This window comes from Protopterus annectens, chromosome 10.part0 (assembly GCF_019279795.1).
Source record: "Protopterus annectens isolate FY-2018-M chromosome 10.part0, PAN1.0, whole genome shotgun sequence".
Classification (NCBI taxonomy): Eukaryota; Metazoa; Chordata; order Ceratodontiformes; family Protopteridae; genus Protopterus; species Protopterus annectens.
This window is the reverse complement of record NC_056744.1, coordinates 1,589,860,492-1,589,883,747: the sequence shown is the minus strand read 5'-3', so window position 1 is coordinate 1,589,883,747 and position 23,256 is coordinate 1,589,860,492. Positions and strand designations below refer to the sequence as shown.

Genomic DNA, 23,256 nt, shown 5'->3' with positions numbered 1-23,256 from the left:
CACTGCTGGTACTGTCTTGCCTAGATTAGTTAATAATGCAAAGGTCTGGAGTGATGAACACTGCTAAGGTATGTCCAAAATACCATCCAGACAGACCTTTGAGATAAATACCTAGTTAGCAGTACAGATAAAGTCCAAGATGATGCCCAACTAATTAAAATTTGATAAGCACCATCCTAGGTAGGAATGCAGCAGGGCAGGTCCTGCTAAAATGTCAGTGATAGTGATTTGACTTCCAAAGTATCACCATATGACAGGGAGGATCCCTCTCAAAGTGAATCTTTGTCCTTGGCAAGTAGCTGGTAATGTTCAGTCTGACAAAGTCCACCAGACCATGGAGAACAGACAGGATTAATCTTAGCCCCCTGTCCAGTGTCTCTTTGCAAACCCACATCCTCCTGCATGCTGGAAATATTAGAAGGTTGACCAAACTGAAGGCAAAAGGATGAAAAGCAGGAAGGAGGTCCTAGCATCAGAGAACCTCATGTTCAAACTCAGTGCTGGTCACTTAGAAAAGAAGCTAAAGAAAAACCTAGTGGCATGGTATAATCAAACTGTAAACTAACAGCGTAATGTGTATACTAACATTGTCTGGCAGTTAAAGTAGACGGCTAAGACTCTAAGCTAACAAGCTGTTTTCTGTAAAACATGTACAATGTTTTATTCTTTCCAGCTTCATTTGCCTACTCTGTGACTTTGAGCAAGTCATTTAACCAGACAGTGCTCACATGGCACCCCTGAGATGGGATACCTGTGTCCAGTGGGATTGCATGCTTTCTGTACCAAGGGTACAGCATTTGATTCTTCCCACCTCCATTCACCTACTGTATAAAAAAAGCAAGTCACTTTACTACAGAGTGCTTCCAGGTCCCCACTGAAATGGTACCAAGTTAAGAAATGCATACAATACTTGAGTCAATAGCAAAACACATAAATACTTGGATAGCAATTACTGATAAATAAAAATTACAGGACAGAATATTCAGATATAACACAACAGCCAAAAATCAAGGCTTAACAAAGGTTTAACCATAAAAACAGACTTTAACTCTGAAAAGATAAGTCCTAAAACTTAAGCAACGGTAACAAATCCAGTTCCACCTTTGTAACTTTTTTAACACGCTTTTAACTTTCACTCATCATCCTTGTCATATCCAAATGGCAGCCCCATATCATTTCTACTGCATCAAAAATAATATTCATAAAAAAAAACTCTCCCATCTTTCCTCATCTATCCCCTCTCTTAGCTGCATTTAGCAGCAGCAAGACGGGAGAACCTCTTTTCACTTCCTTTTACCTTTAGTAGCAGCAAATAATCAAGCAGGTTATAAATGCTGAGCCCGTAAGGCAGGCATCGACACAACCAAACATTCTGGTTATAGGTGAACCCATTGTAAGACATACAAATACACCTCTTACCAGGCTAAGCAAACAAAAAGTGATGATTATTTGATTGTCTGGTGCCAAGACCTATCAGATCACACACATGCACACTCAAGTCCTTGAACAGCAAGTACCAGTAGGAGTCTGTCATAGTATACGTATATAAATGACTTGAAATGTACCTCAGTGGACTATATGAAGACAGACATAATGGAGTTCTCCGAATCTTTCCCATAATGGTATGAGCCTGGTGCTGAGCAGCATTCTACCTTTAAAGATATAATGGAGTTCTCAGAATCTTTCCCATAATGGTATGAGCCTGGCACTGAGCAGCATTCTACCTTTATAGATATAATGGAGTCCTCAGAATCTTTCCCATAATGGAATGAGTCTAGCGCTGAGCAGCATTCTACCTTCATAGATATAATGGAGTTCTTAGAATGTTTCCCATAACGGTATGAGCCTGGCGCTGAGCAGCATTCTACCTTCATAGATATAATGGAGTTCTCAGAATGTTTCCCATAATGGTATGAGCCTGGCGCTGAGCAGCATTCTATCTTCATAGATATAATGGAGTTCTCAGAAACTTTCCCATAATGGAATGAGTCTAGCGCTGAGCAGCATTCTACCTTCATAGATATAATGGAGTTCTTAGAATGTTTCCCATAATGGTATGAGCCTGGCGCTGAGCAGCATTCTACCTTCATAGATATAATGGAGTTCTCAGAATGTTTCCCATAACGGTATGAGCCTGGCGCTGAGCAGCATTCTATCTTCATAGATATAATGGAGTTCTCAGAATCTTTCCCATAATGGTATGAGCCTGGCGCTGAGCAGCATTCTACCTTCATAGATATAATGGAGTTCTCAGAATGTTTCCCATAACGGTATGAGCCTGGCGCTGAGCAGCATTCTACCTTCATAGATATAATGGAGTTCTCAGAATGTTTCCCATAACGGTATGAGCCTGGCGCTGAGCAGCATTCTACCTTCACAGATATAATGGAGTTCTCAGAATGTTTCCCATAATGGTATGAGCCTGGTGCTGAGCAGCATTCTACCTTCATATAGATATAATGGAGTTCTCAGAATCTTTCCCATAATGGTATGAGCCTGGCGCTGAGCAGCATTCTACCTTCATAGATATAATGGAGTTTTCAAAATCTTTCCCATAATGGTATGAGCCTGGCGCTGAGCAGCATTCTACCTTCATAGATATAATGGAGTTCTCAGAATGTTTCCCATAACGGTATGAGCCTGGCGCTGAGCAGCATTCTACCTTCATAGATATAATGGAGTTCTCAGAATCTTTCCCATAATGGTATGAGCCTAGCGCTGAGCAGCATTCTACCTTCATAGATATAATGGAGTTCTCAGAATGTTTCCCATAATGGTATGAGCCTGGCGCTGAGCAGCATTCTACCTTCATAGATATAATGGAGTTCTCAGAATGTTTCCCATAACGGTATGAGCCTGGCGCTGAGCAGCATTCTACCTTCATAGATATAATGGAGTTCTAAGAATGTTTCCCATAACGGTATGAGCCTGGCGCTGAGCAGCATTCTACCTTCATAGATATAATGGAGTTGTCAGAATGTTTCCCATAATGGTATGAGCCTAGCGCTGAGCAGCATTCTACCTTCATCAAGGATGATGCTGCAATAGGAGCAAAATATACTTGACTTCAATAACTGGCTTTGTTTTTGGTGGTATTCAAAGGGGGTCCAATATTTGCCAGCCTTGGAGGATATAATTGACAGAATATGCTGATTCACCAGGGATGGCCTGCATCTGTCCTAGTTAGGGTTTTGATTACTGGCAAAAACATTGTCTACCCTCATAGTACCTATTTAGGCACTATCAACCTGTTAAACCTACCAATATAACAGAGCAAGTAAATGAAAATATGAAGGTGTTACTGATCAATGTGATGAGCCTAAATAAGAAACTTCACTCCCTACAAGTCCTTCACACCCTGGAAGACACAGACATCTGTGGATTGGCTGAGACAGGGTTCAAAATCTCGGAGAGCACTCCAGCTGTGCAGGGCTACAGTGTCTTTCACATATTTAGACCAGTCACTGCATTGGGAGGAGAAAAACAGTGAGATGAAGATATCTCAGTCTTCATCCAGAAAATATTCACATCACGGCTTATGAAGCAACATGACGCACTAGATCTTCTTTGTGCCCAAATAACCATCAGAAAGGTCACAATCCATATATTAGCTGGCTATAAAACTCCTCCTGTGACACAAGAAAGCTACAGTGCCTAACTAGAATCACTCAGTATTAAATCCAGTACCATTTTCCTAGGTGATCTAAACTATCCAACTGTAGACTGGGAAACCTACACCAATGCTGGTGTATAAACAGAGATTCTTGGACTTTGTCAATACAAATCCTATGAAACAATTAATCAGAGTACCCACTGGGGTAAACATCTTGGATCCTGTCATTATTGATATGGAAACATGTTGCAGTCTCTTGCAAATCTTCATCACTTGTTACATCTGAGCACAATGCAGTCTCCTTCAAAATAACACTGAAACCATAACCCTTTACCAACCAAGGTACCTTTAGAAATTTCCCTAAGACAAACTACGTGCTCCTAAGTGACAATGGCAAGCTTCAAATCCCCACCAAGCCCAGTTAACTCCACTGAAAATGCAGAAACATACACTACTACACTCTACCAGCATGTAAACTGCTGCATATCTGCAGCTGTACTCTGTAGCAACAAGCAGGAAAGGTGTAACTCAGAAACAAACCCACTTTGTGGAATCGTAATAGAGAATTTTGACCAAAAGTAAGAACAGTAATTCCCGGAATGAGAGCCCTTATCAGTGAAATAAACAACTCAGGAACTTGATAAAATCCATCCAATCCCATGCCAATAGCAGTCACAAGACCAACATATTCCACTGTCATAAGAAAGTCCTTCTATACTGTGCAGCTTATAAACAAAGGGATTGTGTTTAGATCTCCAGATGTCATTGACCCCTTTACTATGTCCAGACACATGCAACAACTGGAAAGTCCAGAGAGATACTTTACTAAAAGGATAAAAGGCCTAAACAGTATGTTGTACATGGGCCAACTCAAAGCTCTGTCACTATATCTGGTATCCTACAGACTGCTAAGAGGTGACGTGTCTGGCATACAAGGCATACTGCAACCCAATACTGATGGATCCACTGCACATCAGCAAGTCAAATAGCATCAAAAATACTCAGTCTAGGGATCTAAACCTCTTCTGCAACATCAACAGAATGGTCTGGAGGGAGCGGTATATCTTACAAGGAATACCACTTCTTGGGAACTAACTCCCCATCCATGTAAAACAAAGCTCATCCTTGCTCATATTCAACCAAAACTTGGATCAATGGATTAGCCCAGGACTGCTCCTTGTACTACTAATGGACAGAAGTAGCTCCTAAATGTTTTGTCGCACACATAGGTCCCCTTCAAATTATCTATGGTGTGATCTCAGTTATTTTCACTAGCAGTAATATATAATTATCAACAATGGGATGGGTAAGGCCAATCTAACACCAAACTGGATAGGTTAATTCAAGCAACAAAAGGGAAATTGGCTAGGCTTATCATTGCCCAAAACAGAAGCTAGTCTAGTACCTACCTATGACCCTATGACCCTATATGTAATTTCATATAAAACCTTTAAGTAAAACCACCCTTCCTCTGCATTTTCTCTTCCTAATCACTCTTTCTCCTTACTTTTGTAGAAGCAAAGACAACTACCTCCTGGTTCACCTCTGCTTACAATTCTCCTCGTTGCTGGGTGCCCCAAAAGGTTAAGCCCAACTATCTCCTAAACATTCCTTTATAACTGCAATATGCTCACAGTTTGTTTTTGATGGCAGCTACGACAAGTGTACTTCACTTATTATGTTAATATACTCCACATTTCATGTTTCTGCTTGTAGCTCGTCAGTGATTTCACTGGACTTTAACTCCTTAGCATTTCTCCTTGCAAACAAAACATTTTATCTTTGGTGCTGATAAGTGAAGCTTATTCTGCTTACTACTATTCACTCCCTTTGTTACTGGTGGCAGCTGATCTTATTGTGGAAAAAAACGTGAGCCAGATGAACAATCCACCAGAATGCTGAAATAATTAGAAATCCACTTCACAACACGTAAATACGATCAACCACTGAAAAATTTATTTTAAGCAACAGAACAATCTCGTCAGCGACACTTCGCCAACTTCATCAGAAGTTAGAATTTAAAATAACGTCCACTTCCTAGAGTGATTTAAATACATAAATATGACGTCAACATTAAAACTTTGCATACCATGAACATTTAAAATCACCTTATAAATTAACTTTAAACATTGCCCCTATTATACTTTCACTAAAATGTCTTAAAATTATAAAAATAATGATATTTTGATTAAAACAAAACGTTAACTAACCTGCATTTGTCTCAAAAAACATTTTAAACAAGCATTTTAAACATTGTACACAGCTGACACAGTGCGAATATATGCTCATCCAACCACAATGATACCAAAAGAAATACTCAAAAAAATATATTCTAAAAAAAAAAAAAAAAAAAAAAAATATATATATATATATATATATATAAAACCTCCTAACTCGTAGACCATCAACAAGCACTAACTAAAGGCTACCTTAAGAAATAAAAATCAATCCAAGCTGACCAACTCACTTAAGTACATAACTGATCGATGCCATCAAAATTAACTAAAAAATACTACTAATACATAATAATTGTAAATTATTATGAAGGATTACGATTCACACTGCCTGGTAACGTCTACCTTTTTAAACTTTTTAAGCTGATCTTATTGTCACGCTCACTGCTTATTGTAGAGCCTGATGCATTATTACTATTTTCATTCATTCCCACACCCCTGTACACCTTTCATTTTTGGTGGAAAAAGATCAATCTGTCGAATGTCACTCTGCTACTTATATGTGGTTTGTACTTACTTACAAGGCACATCCTTCATCTTTGGTGGTGGCTCTAACTTTTTAAATTGATTTTTTAAACTCATTTCCTTTGTCTATAGTAGCAGCTGAAATGAGCTTTACTGTATTCTAATTCTCATGAACTTTGTTTTGGTGGCACCAGAAACACTGAAAGTTTTCAGTGATCACCCCCCATCTTTCTCTTCATTCATTTTGGCCTTTGACAAGAGCTCATTTTGTTCATCCTCACAGCACCTAAACAGATTTAAGTCTTTAGTAGCAGCAGATACAAACTAAGACAATCTCTGCAGCTGTCATTCTACATTATCCCCTGTGACGCCCGTGTACTGGCCCAGCAATCAAGCAGCTTCAATCCTCACCACTAACACCAGTGAGGGGCATCCATATAGGGAAAGAATAATAAATACACACACAGTAAAGTACAATTTCTTTTAAGGGCACACAGAGATCACAGTCAGTCTGGGGCTGGTTTCTCTCCAGGTCCCCAATAAGACCCCCCCTGGCACAGCTATAGGGTCCAGATCTCAGCCTAGTGGGCAAGCTAAAACCTCCAGCACCCTCTCTGTCCAACCAGTGCTTCATGTTCCTGCCCAAGTAGCTGACACACACACATACACACTTTGAGATAAAAGTTATATACAACCACACAGACACTCCTGGGGAAGGCTGGCACAGGTTCTCCAGCTGTGCCCCTTTTACCCAGACTATACAATAGAAATCACTGCCACCACCCAGCTAATATTTATCAGCCACTCAAAGGCCCTTATGAAAGGGTATTCAATTATACTGTGCAATATTATTATCCAAATAGGTAGTGTATCCCAGGGCTAAAGCTATTGGAGTGGCTTTGTACAGTTTTACCAAAGACATGCAAGTACTCTTAAGAGCTTAAATATCTCTACACAAAACAACCACAGTTGAAAGTTTTAAAAATATGTAATAATAAATAATAGAAACACAAGACAATAATTTTTATTACACAATGCTAGTCAAGAATTCAGAGATCACAGAGAAATACTTAAAATAATACAGTAGAAAAGTTCTAACATCACAGAAAAACAAACTAGTCTAATCTTCCTATTTCCTAGCTATATCTAAGAGAAAGACAAAATGCTCTGAGCTCTCTGATTCTCTCTCTTTAAATTGATAATACAGAGCTGCTTCACATGACATCATTCTTCACACTTCTCTGGTGTTCCCAGGCTAACAGAAACTACATTTACATTCTTTACACCTGGGCAGAAACCAGAGCAATAAAACTCATTTATACATGCAAATTCTAGCCATTAAGTCTAGCTTCAAAACAACAGGCAGAATTCCTTCATCCAGGCATATTGGCGCCGACTTTAAAGATCAAAGACAGTCATAAAATGCTTGACTTAGCTTTCTTACAGCAGAGTGCACTGTTGTTGCATTTTTGCAGTTCAATATCCAATGCAGTCTTTTCACATTTAAAAGAACAAGCCTGTGGCTTAAATTAATATTTACAAATGACAGAATTATCTACAAAATTATATCTGGCTAGGCTGGCAGCCTTTACCCATCTTCACACCCCCCCTACAACCATCTGCCCCTACCTTTCCAGACTTCTCATTTCACCCCAGTGTCATTCTACAGTTTTAAGACTTCTGCCAGAATCACAGTCCTTTTAAAATAACTGTTAGCATCTTTTCTCTACATAATATCACTGCATTGCTATCCTGTCTGCACTGACTTCCTACCTATACCATCTTCACAAATCTTTACTGCCAATGACCAATTTATTCAGATGTCATTCTCTAACCATACAGTTAATCCACTAACCTGTCTTGGAATGCATTTAAAAATGCACCATGTATAACATGCAAAAAGCATAATTTCCCTGTTCTTTGCCTACAAGATCACCTTATAATTTGTCAAACTATCAAACAATAAGAAAATGTATATACATATTTTTTTCTTTGTTGACAAGTTTAATCCAACTATTCTAGTGGCCTCTTTTCAGGGGAGAGGGAAGGTGGTCTTTATACTACTATGGGAAATTTGGCAAGGGCATTGAGGAACTTATCTGAGTCTTTTCAATAGGCACCATGGGATATTTTGCATCTCTACCTGTGCTACCACTAGCTCAGGCAGATGGGACCTAGATTTAGTGTCGCATCTGAAGGATGACACACTCAGAAGTGCACCACCAACCTAATGCTACACTGCAGTGTCAGCAAGCCAATCTCTTGGAGTAGGAACAGAATCCACACCATCCTGTTATTCCAGCACTAAAGATGAGCGTGCTATCTGCTAAACCACTGACACTATGACAGACAGCCATCATATTAGGAGCAATCATAATGGTACTAACATACGGATTCATCTTATATCAGTAACATCCATCACAGTGCTAAATAAACATCTATCAATAAAGTCATGAAGGTAACAGCCAGCACAGTACTAAAATACAAGCATGTACTCCATATCAGTACAGCCACCACAGTACTAAAATACAGGCATGTACTCCATATCAGTACACCCATAAAGGTAACAGCCATCACAGTACTAAAATACAGGCATGTATTCCATATCAGGGCAGCAATCACATCAAAATCCATCACAGTACTAAAATACAGGCATGTACTCCATATAAGTACATTAATCACAGCAACAACCATCACAGCACTAAAATGGAGGCATGTGCTCTCCCCATCAGTGCAGTCATTACAGCAACAGCCATCACGGTACTAAAATATAGGCATGTACTCCATATCAGTATAGCCATCATACTAAAATACAGGCAAGGACTCCATATCAATACAGCTGTCATAGTACTAAAATACAGGCATGCACTCCTATATCAGTACAGACACCACAGTACTAAAATTCAGGAAACCCCTCCATATCAGTACAGCCATCACAGCAAAAGCCATTACAGTACCACAATCCAGGCATGCACTCCATAACAGTACAGCCATCACAAAAACAGCAAACACAGTTCTAAAATACATGTACTCCATATCAGAGCAACTACCACATCAACAGCCATCACAGAACTAAAATACAGGCAAGTACTCCATATCAGTACAGTCATTATAATACTAAAATACAGGCATGCACTCCATATCAGTACAGCCATCACAGTACTAAAATAAAGGCATGTACTCAATGCCGGTATAGCCATCAAGGTAATAGCCATTACCGTACTAAAATACATGCATGTACTCCATATCAGTATAGCCATCACAGCAACAGCGATCACAGTACTAAAATACAGACATGTTCTCCATATCAGAGCAACCATCAAGGTAACAGCCATCACAGTACCAAGATACAAGCATCTATTCCATATCTCTACATGTACTTCTTATCACTGCAGTTAGCACAGCAACAGCCATCACAGAACTAAAATACAGACATGTACTCCATATCAGTACAGCCATCATAGTACCAAAATTCAGGCATATCATATCATTACAGCCATCATTGTACCAAAATACAGGCGTGTACACCATATCAGCACAGTCATCATAGTACCAAAATACAGGCATGTACTCCATATCAGTACAGCCATCATAGTACCAAAATACAGGCGTGTACTCCATATCAGTACAGCCATCACAGTACCAAAATACAGACATGTACTCCATATCAGTGCAGCCATCATAGTACCAAAATACAGGCATGTCATATCATTACAGCCATCATAGTACCAAAATATAGACGTGTACTCCATATTAGTACAGCTGTCATAGTACCAAAACACAGGCATGTACTCCATATCAGTACAGCCATCATAGCACCAAAATACAGGCATGTACTCCATATCAGTACATCCATCATAGTACCAAAAATACAGGCATGTACTCCATATCAATATAGCCATCACAGTACCAAAATGCAGACATGTACTCCATATCAGTACAACCATCATAGTATCAAAATACAGGCATGTCATATCATTACAGCCATCATAGTACCAAAATACAGGTGTTTACTCCATATCAGTACAGCCGTCATAGTACCAAAATACAGGCATGTACTCCATATCAGTACAGCCATCATAGTACCAAAATACAGGCACGTACTCCATATCAGTACAGCCGTCATAGTACCAAAATACAGGCATGTGTTCCATATCAGTACAGCCATCACAGTACCAAAATACAGGAATGTACTCCATATCAGTATAGCCATCATAGTACTAAAATACAGGCATGTCATATCATTACAGCCATCATAGTACCAAAATACAGGCATGTACTCCATATCAGTACAGCCATCATAGTACCAAAATACAGGCATGTACTCCATATTAGTACAGCCATCACAGCCAAAATACAGGCATGTCATATCATTACAGCCATCATAGTACCAAAATATAGACATATACTCCATATCAGTACAGCTGTCATAGTACCAAAACACAGGCATGTACTCCATATCAGGACAGCCATCACAGTACCAAAATATAGGCATGTACTCCATATCAGTACAGCCATCACAGTACCAAAATGCAGACATGTACTCCAATCAGTACAGCCATCATAGTACCAAAATACAGGCATGTCATATCATTACAGCCATCATAGTACCAAAATACAGGCATTTACTCCATATCAGTACAGCCATCATAGTACCAAAATACGGGCATGTACTCCATATCAGTACAGCCGTCATAGTACCAAAATACAGGCATGTACTCCATATCAGTACAGCCATCATAGTACCAAAATGTAGACATGTACTCCAATCAGTACAGCATCGTAGTACCAAAATACAGGCATATCATATCATTACAGCCATCATAGTACCAAAATACAAATGTTCACTCCACATCAGTAACAGATGTCACAGTCCTAAAATAGAGATGACCACACTATATCAGTAACAGCTATCATAGTTCTAAAATACCGACATGTATTCCATAACAGCTAATTGCCATCAAAGTACTAAAATACATACCTGCACTCTGTATCAGTAACAGCCATTGCAGTACCAAAATAGAGACGTGCACAACATATCAGGAATGGGCATCACTGTACTAAAATACAGATGTACTCGCCATATCAGTCACAACCATTGCAGTACGAAAATGTAGACAAGCACTCCATATTTGTAACAGCTATCATCCCTTGGTTATTCATACTTAAAATATAAGGCTAAAACTTCTAGGCAATGTATGACTAGGCATCTAGAGAACCTCATGGATCAATAGCCTAGTAAGTACCTGTGAACCTATGAAATACAACTCCACATCAGTAATGCACCTGCGGTGGTGGTGCTGCGGTAGCATTGTTGCCTCACAGTAAAGACATTGTCCTGTTCGATTCTCAGCTAGAGCGTCTTCTGTGTGGAGACATGCGTGAATGGGCATACCTTCATTGAAGGTTGTGCATCAGGGCCGGCAACTCGGCACGTAAAAATCTAATGCCAATCATTAGCGGACCGGAGTTCCACTGTGGCGACCCCTAACCGGGAAAAGCCGAAAGACACAACAACAACAACTCCACATCAGTAATAACTGTGGCAGTCTTAAAATATAGATGAGTACTCTATATCAGTAATAACTGTCACAGTATTAAACTACAGATGAATACTCTATATCAGTAATAACAGTCACATTATTAAAGCCACTGTGTACATATTGCAACTGTCACAGTAGTAAAACACAGACATGCACTCCATATCAGTAACAGCCATCACAGTATTAACATACAGATATGGACTCCATATTAGTGTCAGCCATCAGAGTATTAACATACAGATATGGACTCCATATCAGTGTCAGCCATCACGGTATTAAAGTTCAGACATGCACCCCATATTGACAAGAGACTGCAATATTAAAATATAGATGTACATTCCATTAGGCATTAGAATGAGTTGAAAAACACACCTTAGGTTGACAAATGGCACCAGTTATCACCTCCAGTAAATGCAGTATCAAAAGAGAAATACAACCTAGTCTGTCTGCCAGTACAAAGAAAAGTATATTCCAGACTTGGACTTAACTATATAATGGTCACTGTTTTCTGTACTTCTGTAGCTATGTCCCTTCTGCAGTAGTTCAGTGGTCAGCTTTATTGTCCATTTTGATCAAGCTTTGTAACGGCCTCTTTCTGCATACCCCTGCATTGGAAGTAAGTGTTAGATTTGGTTTCTTGTAAATGTTGTGGGGGGAGATCAGAATTTCCATAATTAATCTGATCCATGTTGTATACAGATGTACTTATTATGGTACAGAGATGATAAAATATAATACATCAGTTTTTTACAAGTTAATATCATATTTTTATACCTTTCATATCAGCCTCTAGTATTTCACAGGAAGCCATAAACTGGTTTAGAAATGTAAAACCTCATCAATTCCAGCATAGCAATGTCTCTGCTCATTTGCCAACTTCATTTACTGTCAAGGAGCTATTGCAAACTGATTTCACGTCTTTCTAATCTGCACCTTTCCCCCACTGCAAGTCACTCAGATATTTTACTAAATGCAAGTAATTCTGCAATATGCTCAGTGCAAACCGCTATCTTGCATTCACCAGACTCAAATAAAAAAGCCTCAGGGTATGTTCTAGTTTCACCTCCCACTGACTTCCTCACTGTGGCTCAGACAGCTCAGGTTCAATTAGCATCTCCCACACGAGAAGCCAAACAGGGAGGGAATGGAGTAAATGGCTGATACTGCCTTGCCCTTGTAGAAAGATGGCTCAGAAAAGAACATGCTGGAAGAATGCCACCTGATGGCAAGCCTTCAGGTGTGTTCTCTGTGTAGAAGGTGGCACTTGATGGTCATGATCTTAACCAAGGAGTGGGCTTCACTCTTACTGGGCACTGCAGGTTTCCTGAAATATGCACTTGTACCGGGCTCAGTGTAGCAGGTAGTGCATCATCCCTCTTCAACAAAAGGGGGCAGGATTTAAATGCATAATTAAAAATCCAAGCCAAGCCATAGATGGAAATCTTCCAGAGCCTCATTATTGTTCACAGTGTCCGAGTATAATATGAGGTTTCCAGAAGGTATCCACCATCAAAATTAAGATGCCCCTTTGGGTGATAATAAATACCATCTGCAGACATCACAGGGAAACAAATGAGACAAACGGAAGACCTGAACAAGGCACAATCAATGAAGTAACATGCCATGCACAATCTACAACTAGGCCTCAGAGAAATAACTCATTTGCTATTTCTCCTATAAGTCATTCCTTATAAAGCTACAGTGTGTGACGTGTTGGTATATTATATCACTACAAACATGGCTTATAAATAATGGTAAGCACATTTTCAGGATATAAAAACTCAGATGAAGAGTGAATCTTTCAAACAACATAACACAATAAATTATAATATTTATAAATATTGTACAACAATCTAAGCATAAACATATTTACTATGAAAAGCATTAGCAATGTGTTAGCCATGTGAAAGACTTTCTGTAATTAATGGGCGTTCCAGGCAGGGTAAGACTGAGCCTGTTTTTCAGAAATCACTGTTACGTGTATGAGGCAAAAAGGCCCAGTGACTGGCTCGGACCACTCCTCTCCATTCCATTCATTCATTCATTCATTCATTCATTCATTCATTCATTCACCATACATTTACTCATTTTCCAAAACCCATTCTAACATATACAGGGTACTGAGGAAGCCAAAACTTATCCTAGCACTCAGTGAGTAAAAGACAGGTCTAATTCTGGTTATGGTCCTACCCATCAAAAGGTGAACAAATACTCACTCACACATCACATGCACACTTATGGGAGAGTTAGGTGATTACCAATTTGCATATTAGTGTGTCTTTGGGACATGAGAAGGAATCACAGCACCCAGTAAGTCACATAAAAGGTATCCAAGCTGAGAAATAAACTGGAAATCCAAGAGCTGTAAGGCAGCACCACTAATCTTTGTGGCACTGTATCACCTACTTGGCTAAAACACTAAACATGATGACTCTGTACATGTAAACAGCAAATGGCCTTCAGATGTATACAGCAGGCTGGTGGGCATCAGCTATGATCCATATGTCCTTAACACATTCCAGTCAGTCATCATATAGCAGTACACTAAACATATGATTTTATTTTTACATCTCAAAGACTGCTCACTCATCTTACAATCCTACCTTACAGTTCTGTTCCCAGAAGGACTTAGGCACAAGTTGAAAAGGGAAGTGTGTTTTAATTATCCGCGGAGAAGGTGTTCTTTCTGCATGCACTATACCTGGAAAAATAAGCAAAAACTAAATTTACCCATTAAGAAAGTGCTAAAAACAAATGACATTACAGTTTCCATTTACTTTTTAATACTACATTGCAAAGCACACAGAGGAAGAACATCTATGGAATGTTCTGAATGACTCTTATTCTGTCCTTTATTATGCAGAAACCAGGTCTATATAATTTAAGCGAATACTTACTTTGTTGAATCGCTATTCGTCAAACCCACATTATCAAAACCTCTCTTCATCGAACAGCCATTTCATCAAACATTTTCACAGGGAAAAGCAACAGTTGGCCATCATTGGGAATTTGCCCTTTTCCCTACTGCAGTACAATCTAGGAGTTGGCATATTTAGATGGGGTGAAGCCCCCCCCCCACACACACTTAGGTGGGTTTTAATTTTTTAGCAGTGGCCGGTGCTAGGTTGGCCGGCTGTTGCTTTTCCCTGTGAAAATGCTCAATGAAACAGCCATTTGAGGAAGACAGGTTTCGACAATGCAATGTGGGTTCAATGAATAGCTATTCAATTAAGTAAGTATTCGATGATCTGATATAGACCCACAGAAACTATACCTCTAACTTGTAAGCACACTGGTCTGTGGTGTACTTTGAAAAAATGTTTCTTGCAGAGGTGCTCTTTTCCTATACAATTCCCAATTTATATACCATTCCTTTTTTAATCAGTATGATGTAATGGCTTTATAAAACATTCCAGAACATAGTATGTTAGAAAACTGGCATACCAGGCCACACTGTGCTCTGCAGTGATTTATGCTACTCTGTCTTATTTTATTCTCTGCTAAAGTCACAGAATTATCAATGTGTAACTCTTATTTCTGCAGTGCAATGCATGTAAAAAGGTATGCATGCATACACACACACACACACACACACACACACACACACACACACACACACACACACACACACTCATTCACACACACATATACATATACATATAGGTACAGGTGCAGCCTACATTCACTCCATAAAAAAGTTTTGCAAAAAAACTATGAACACAGATAGTACTGATATGAAATTCTATTGAATTTTCTTGTATTGAACAGTGGCATAACGGAATGTCCTGTTATGCACTTTAAAACATTGGAATATACTCTGCAAATGTAAAATATGTAAATTTAAATGACAGTTTATAATACAGTAGAAATTCTAGGGAATATTTGTGTTGAATCTGCCATTTACCTGGTGGAATTAACACTGATGGCCATAGATCAATGAAGGGGAATCGAATGAAAACAGGTGCCCGTTTGCACTTTTCTTCATCTCCTTCATTATAGATCATGTCAACAATCTCCTGTATCCACGTTGTACCTGTGGCAGAAAAGTTAGAAGACTATTTAGAACAGCATATTTTTCAACCTCATAGTGCCCCCCCAAAAACAAAGTTCATATCTAGTTTCATCATCTTAGAGTCTGTGATATTCCTTAACAGGGTTCAAAATTTGCAGATTCCTTTGTCTTTGACAATTAATGCCTTTTTTTCTTAAGGAAAAAAATGTTATTAAGCTAAAGGTATCGTGACAATTTACAGATCACAATACTGATAACGATCAAGTAAGATCCATCAGAAAAATCAATTTTTATAATAATAATTAGTACAGGAGGATAGTGTGTGTGTGTGTGTGTGTGTGTGTGTGTGTGTGTGTGTATACACACACATGTTCAGTCAGTGAGCCTATTTGCTACACACTAGGTTATAGACTTGTTATAATATTCAGTATAACTAGAGTGCAGGACAGTGTCAAAGCCCTTAGCTAAATCCAGGAGGTAGTGTGCAGCGACTAGCTATTATCCCTTGCTTCAGTCACCCCACACCAAAACACCCACAATATTCAGCAAATAAGCCCTACCCTTTACAAAGCTAAAGTGATTTGGATTGCATGATTACAGACTATTGACCTCATAATTTATGGGTTCCATTGTAATACACTCCATGACTTTACAAATAACACTGATAAACTGAATTATTCTCTAGTTCCAGTGGTGTGTTAGGGCCACCCTTGTGAAGGGACACCACAGTAGCTATTCACCATGTCTGGGGCATGTACACAATTTAGAGGTTAAGGATGAATACAGGCTTAGAAAGGAATCAGTGAGGCTATGGTTAGTGTAGATTAAGAGGCAGCCCGACATAATGTCAGATCCCACATAGTGTTTTTGGTTTAAGAGATAACATCTAGGATGTGCTCAGAAGTAATTACAGGGAGATGGGGAATGACCAGTGGGGGGTGGGGATAGTAAAAAGAAACTAGAACAACATTTTTTATGAGTTTATTAGCAATATACATAGGCTGGGTTGGAGTTGGTTGCACCTTTTTTCATTTTTTTTAACTCCCTGCAGCTAACAATAGATCAAGAATGTTGAAGTAGTATCATACAGCTGTCAGGGACAATGGCTAAAGCTGGATTAAATCCATCACCCCACATCAGCCTTGTGAAGTCCACTATAACCGTCTTTTGGAGGTGTAGGCATGCTTTTGCACCTGTACAGCCTCCCACACAAGTGGTACACTGCTTGAAATATGGAGCTTGTCAGGCTCTTAATGCTGCTATTGCAGGGAACCCAAGCAGCCTTCCTCACCCCCAGGATGGATGAGCCCATACTATCTACTAACTCCCATTCTATCCTTCCCAGTAACGTCAGTTGTGCCATTTGAGATCAGTTATGTGCAGCATTGGATAGTATTTCTGAGATTACTAATACATGTAAAGAAAGCCTAATGGTTATCTTTGGGAGAAGTTGTGAGTTTCAGTTCATAACTGGCTTTGCAAATTTTGATCTTATATCTGAGCTCCCTGCAGACGAGTTTACGGTCACTTTTATTAAGCATGCATATAAACATATTCCAGCTATGGGGAGATTTTAACTTATTCCTTAGTGCAAGAAGTTTTTTTTTTTGTGCGTGTACTTTGTTGGTAATAGGACCCATGATAGGGGCTTATTCTTAAAATTGTCACTTTATCATGATAAAAGGTTCATTGATTAGTATTAGGCTAACTACCATTGAGGGCTACTTTAAGCCTAGCCAATTACACCATTTGAGGATCAAACCTTGCACCTTCTGTCTATAAGGTAAACCCCTTAACCATTACGGCCCGCAAGGATAGATACTTCAGATTATGAATAAGGTGAAAGTAATAGTAAATGGTATAAGCAGCTGCTTTTGTTAGTGGGTCCAGGGAGAGGGAGTTTTTCTTACATTTCATTAGGCCTTCCAAGAGTATTAGAAGGTTGTCCTTAGAAAAGTTTCTGAATACACTAGGGCTGGATACATTGCCTGTGTTCTTAAAGAAAATGCCTGTTGCTCTGATGTAATCCTGGAGTGAAAACTTCAACTGAGGAACAGACAAGAGCCATGCATGTAAAAATGAGTTGAACTTCTAATTGGAACTTCTAGTCAAAGAAGGAACAAGCACTGCCCTGCATAATAGTGTTAGTTATAAGTTGTAGTTAATGGATGGGTAGTTAGTTACCCAGGATGATTGTATACAGTTCTGTAGTTAGGGACTCCAGCTGGATGAAATGGGTGTCATAGCCAGACAGAGACACAGGAGGGGTTCTATAGCTGGAATAGTATGATATTTGGACTCATTTACTGATAGTAAGATATCTTGGGAGTATGAGGTTATTATCATATGGAATTTCTTCTAGTAGGATCATAAATGAGCATGGATACAGCACCACCATTGCCAGAGCCAAACTCAGGTAAACAGGGAGTAATTATCAAACTGTACACTTGTTTGAGAGTCGGGAAGGCCTCAAGACCAGATTAGAATTTGTTACATTGGAAAGTCTAGAAGACTGAATACCTAAAAAATGGACTAGCGGCAAGAAAATGTCTTCCTCAATATACAGAACCGTGACGGGAGAGGTGTAGGTCATTGCTGGCAAAGCAGGTAGGACTGTTGATCACCACCTTCCCACGCTAACAGTTTGGATCCCAGTGACTGAGTCCATTTTTAATGTCAGGTATTTTTTAGTTTGAGTTATGGAATCATTCTTAATGAAAGTGAAATGCTGCTCAGGGCTAGCTTTGTCATATACACTGAGAGCTCATCCATGTCTCTTCACCTCCCTTGAGGCAGAACAGCTAAGGGTATTCACTTCACAAGGGCAATAACAAGGTAATTTGCAAACTTTGTATTAAGGGATCCAAGAAGGCTAGTGACATCACAAATCTAGAACCTGTGAGTCAGGTAACTAGTAACCAAAACCATTGCAGTGCCGTTTTCAAAGCTGGTACCCCCTCAACTCAAAGTTGAAGAGCAAAAAAAGCTTTTAAATTGTAGTGAACTGCATGCTACAAATATAACAAGCAGCTAGCTACAGTTAAATCACCATACACACTGAGTGCATCAGCTCTTCAGCTGTGACTGCAAATGCAATATTCTTGTGGCTTCATAAATTAATACTAGTATTTCACTCCTGCACCATCAGTACCTGCACTTTGCACCCCCAGGCAGCTTATGCCCAAGGCAGCTGCTCCTTTGCCCACTCTACTTATGTTTTATCCACTAGCAATCACTGAATCCTTGTTCAGTCTGGTTAGTGGAATATCAGTATGTCTAGGATACCTAGATGGATGGTAACTTAAGGGCCTAAAAATGCAGCTTTGGCAACCTGTGTTTCAGGATGTAATAGTGAATGCAGGCATATGTATAATGGGAAAGGTGCGGGTATGTGTCTGAGCTTTGGGTCAGTGTCAGGCAGTAGTTAGGGGTTGCAGTCAGCTTAATGCAGTTCTTTTACTGCCTCTGAGTTTCTCATGCTGGCAGACTGCCTACAGATGAAGCAATAGCAGAATGTTGTTTTCTTGCTTACATACTGTAGAAACTGTTTGCTACAGTTAAAGTGCCCCACTACAAAGCACTTTAACTGTGATCACAAACAAAGACATACAGCAGTAAGAAAGCAATTCAGTCCTTCAACCATGACAGCAAACACACAAAGTGTCAGCATTCATTTCTGTACATAGCTGCCACATTTCCACACCTTCAGCACCCCCCAAGACCTTGCACCCAGGGCAGCTGCCCCCTACTCATTCCTCCACTTAGAGCACACAATACAGTAAACCAGGGTGATCGACAATGCAGGTACACATACCACAGATAAACCAGTTTAGAATACACAAAAGTATATACTACTGCAAATTCACAGTATGAAACTGCAACATAGATAAGGATCACACTGCAGGCATGGGTGTCACAACTCGGCTTAAAACATTACAATGCAACTTACAAATATCACAGCTAAAGTAGGCTTAAAAATAGACAGTAGAGTGCAATGTACTAATAAGAGAGAAAAAATGTAGCACAGACAAATGTCAAAAATGTAAAAAGGAATGATAAAACTGAATATCACAACAAAAATAGTACAAAACTGTAACAAGTACTGTAAATCAGATAATTTACTTATTTACTAACATTTGGTTACTGGGAAAAGTCTGACTGGGTAGGTGCCTACTTTCACTGGAGGCCTTTGGAGAAAAGCTCTGAAGTATTACAAAAACATTTTAAGGACAATAATTTTACAATCTTCAGAAATAATACAAACACATCTACAGTTTAATTATACAAAATTAGACAATGTGAAAACATTGGTTAAAAAAGATAAAACTTTTACGACAATGATTTAATACTTAGAGAAATTTTAGCTAATTTACAGAGAATTTAAAGGCAAGTTATAATACAAACAGAAACTGCAATATGAAGTGAGAGAAAAAAACACCATAATGGCAAATTTAGAAATAGAGTTGAAGAGAGAAGTCGATAGAAGTAAAGAAGTGAGTGAAGAAGGGAAAGTGAGGAAATGTAAGGCATGAATAGGTACTTGTTCACATTTAGGGATATAGTTTACCCTGGAGTTGGGCAAGAACAGAGCCAAATTTTGGTTAGGAAGCCTTTTTGAATGGTTTTGAAGGATGGGAGGGAAGGGTACTGACCTGATAGATACAGGTAAGGAGTTCCAGGCCTTAGCAATATTGTACGAGTGCAGACAGTGCCCAGCAGATTTGATAGGCTTGTAGGCAGACAGGAGTTTTTGGTCACTGGATCATAATGACTGATTTGGAACATAGTTGTGTAGAATGGTATTTTGTGCAGGACAAGTATGCTAGACACTTTTACAGGTGGTAAAAAGCTGTGTGTATATGTTAGCTGATGGGATAGTTCTAGCCAGTTTAGGCTTTTTAGTGCTACACAGTGATGGGTTCTGAAAAGGATATTTGCTGAAAATGTTGCCACTTAATTTTAGCATTACTGCCTCTGAGTTTCTTGTGCTGGCAGACTGCCTAAAGACGAAGCAATAGCAGAATGTTGTTTTCTTGCTTACATACTGTAGAAACTGTTTGCTACAGTTAAAGTGCCCCACTACAAAGCACTTTAACTGTGATCACAAAAGTACAGTTTTGTACCTACCATAAATGTAGATGTCCGATAGGTATGCATCTGCAGTCATAACATATGGGTTGTCCTGCCTCAGGCAGCCCTTCGGTCGGCCGGATTCCAAAGTCTGGGTCTGGCCTCGGCTGATGTCGCACTTCACCCGACGTCATAGCTCCTGGGGTATAAAGGCATCAGCCGACCCCATTTTCCTCAGTGTTTCTTGCCCCAGATGCCAGGTGCCCTCTAGGAAGGCTAAATTTGGATAAATGTAGAAAATTCCAAACAGTAGAAAGCAATATATATATATATATATATATATATATATATATATATATACATATATACATACAAACAAATACACCATAATAGATTCCCCCAGCTAGCTAAAAGAGGGGTAAGTACCCTAGGAATACCACAGAGGGGAAGGAGGGTGGGTAATCCTGACTGCAGATGCATACCTATCGGACATCTACATTTATGGTAGGTACAAAACTGTACTATGTCCTTCAAGGATGCATCTGCAGTCATAACATATGGGTAGAATACCATAGCCAAACTGGGGGAGGAGGCACTAAGATAATGATGGTGTAGTTAAGATCTCCTGTAAAACTGCAGTTGCAAAACCTGCTCGGGATCTGGAGTATAAAGGAAGATTGTAATGCCTGGCAAATGTATGCACGGAGCTCCAAGTAGCAGCTTCTAAAATGTCTTTGGTAGCCACTCCTCGTAGGAAAGCTGTAGTGGTGGCTGTGGCTCTTGTGGAGTGAGGCCTGATATTTTCAGGAGTTGTCTTTCCATGAAAAGAGTAGCAGAATCGAATGCAATTTCCTATCCATTTTGAAATTGTCTGTTTGGAAATTGCTTTTCCTTGCACTCCTGTTGCATATGCTACCAGAAGCTGGTCGGTTTTTCTGCTGGTTTTAGTTCTGTCCAGATAGTAGCGCAGTTGTCTGTGTACATCCAAGGTGTGCAATAGTTTTACCCCCCTGTTCTGTGGGTTAGGGAAGAACGTAGGTAAATGAATAGCTTGGTTCAAGGATACCCTGGATACCACCTTTGGCATGAAAGTAGGATTGGTTCTCAGAGACACTCTATCCTGGTGAAAGATAAGGAAAGGCTGCACTGCCATTAATGCCTGTAACTCGGATACCCTTCTTGCTGAAGTGATTGCTAGAAGGAAAGCAGTTTTCCAAGATAAGAACTGTAAGTCTGCTGATGCTGCTGGTTCAAAAGGGGAAGTGTTAATTTTTCCAGCACAAAATTGAGATCCCATGTAGGCAGAGGTGGTTTCCTTGGAGGTTTTACATTTTTGATCCCTCTTAAAAATTGTCTGAGGAGAGGGTGAGAGAAGATAGGAGGATCCATGTTGTACTCTGCTGAAATGGCTGAAGCATGAATCTTAATGGAAGAATAGGACAGGCCATTGTGGAACAGTTCTGCTAAGTATTCTAGGATGTGTGCTAGGTTTGCCAGTGTGACATTTGTTCCCTTTGATGCACTCCAAATAAGGAATCTCTTCCATTTGGCTGAGTATGTTTTTCTTGTGGAGGGTCTGCGAGCCTCCAGGATAATGTCCTTGACCCTCTGAGATAAAACAGATTGGTTTTGTTCTATGCAATTTTCCAGGCAGTTAGCTGCAGCGTTTTCAAGTTTGGATGCAGGGTCTTGTAGTTGTTCTGCGTTAGGAGTAAAGGCCATAGAGGTAGAGGCCATGAGTTCGTCCGAGACATGCTTCTCAGAAGCGGGTACCAATGCTGCCTTGGCCAGTCAGCTATCAGAATCACGTTTGGCTGTTCCTCCCTGATCTTCAGTAGAACTTTGTACATCAGTGGGAGAGGTGGAAAGGCATAAACTGTCAGGGCCTTCCAGCTGAAAGAAAGGGAGTCCACCCCCCCAGGCTTGTGGGTGGTATTCTCTTGAGCAGAATTTCTTCAGTTGGTGGTTGAGTGGGGAGGCGAACAGGTCTATCTCTGGCATTCCCCATTTCTTTGTTACGTTTTTGAAGATGTCTGGATGCAGCATCCATTCGTGAGCATCCGTGGTAGTTCTGCTTAAGCTGTCTGCTAGTGAATTCTCTTTTCTTGGTACGAATCTGACCCGCAGTTGAATGTTGAGATTCAGGGCCAAGTTCCACAGGTCCATTGCCATCTGGCATAGAGGGTATGAATGTGTGCCTCCCTGTTTGTTGATGTACCACATGACTGTGGTATTGTCTGTCCTTATCAGCAGGTGTCCTTGCTGGAGGAATGATTTGAATGCCTCGACTGCATGCTTCACTGCCAGCATCTCTTTTAG

The 23,256-nt window shown here is 39.8% G+C and overlaps 1 protein-coding gene across 5 annotated transcripts in view; it reads right to left on the bottom strand.

Annotated features, from left to right (window-relative positions):
• The window catches only part of LOC122813761 (sulfotransferase family cytosolic 1B member 1-like), a 200,572-nt gene that overhangs the window by 134,908 nt on the left and 42,408 nt on the right, over positions 1-23,256 (bottom strand). For all 5 annotated transcript variants that reach the window (XM_044086248.1, XM_044086247.1, XM_044086249.1 and 2 more), the window contains 2 exons: positions 15,760-15,888; positions 14,459-14,556 (listed from right to left, as the gene is read on the bottom strand). In XM_044086248.1, the coding sequence (XP_043942183.1) occupies positions 14,459-14,556; positions 15,760-15,888 (227 nt within the window). The remainder of the gene's footprint in view (positions 1-14,458; positions 14,557-15,759; positions 15,889-23,256) is intronic.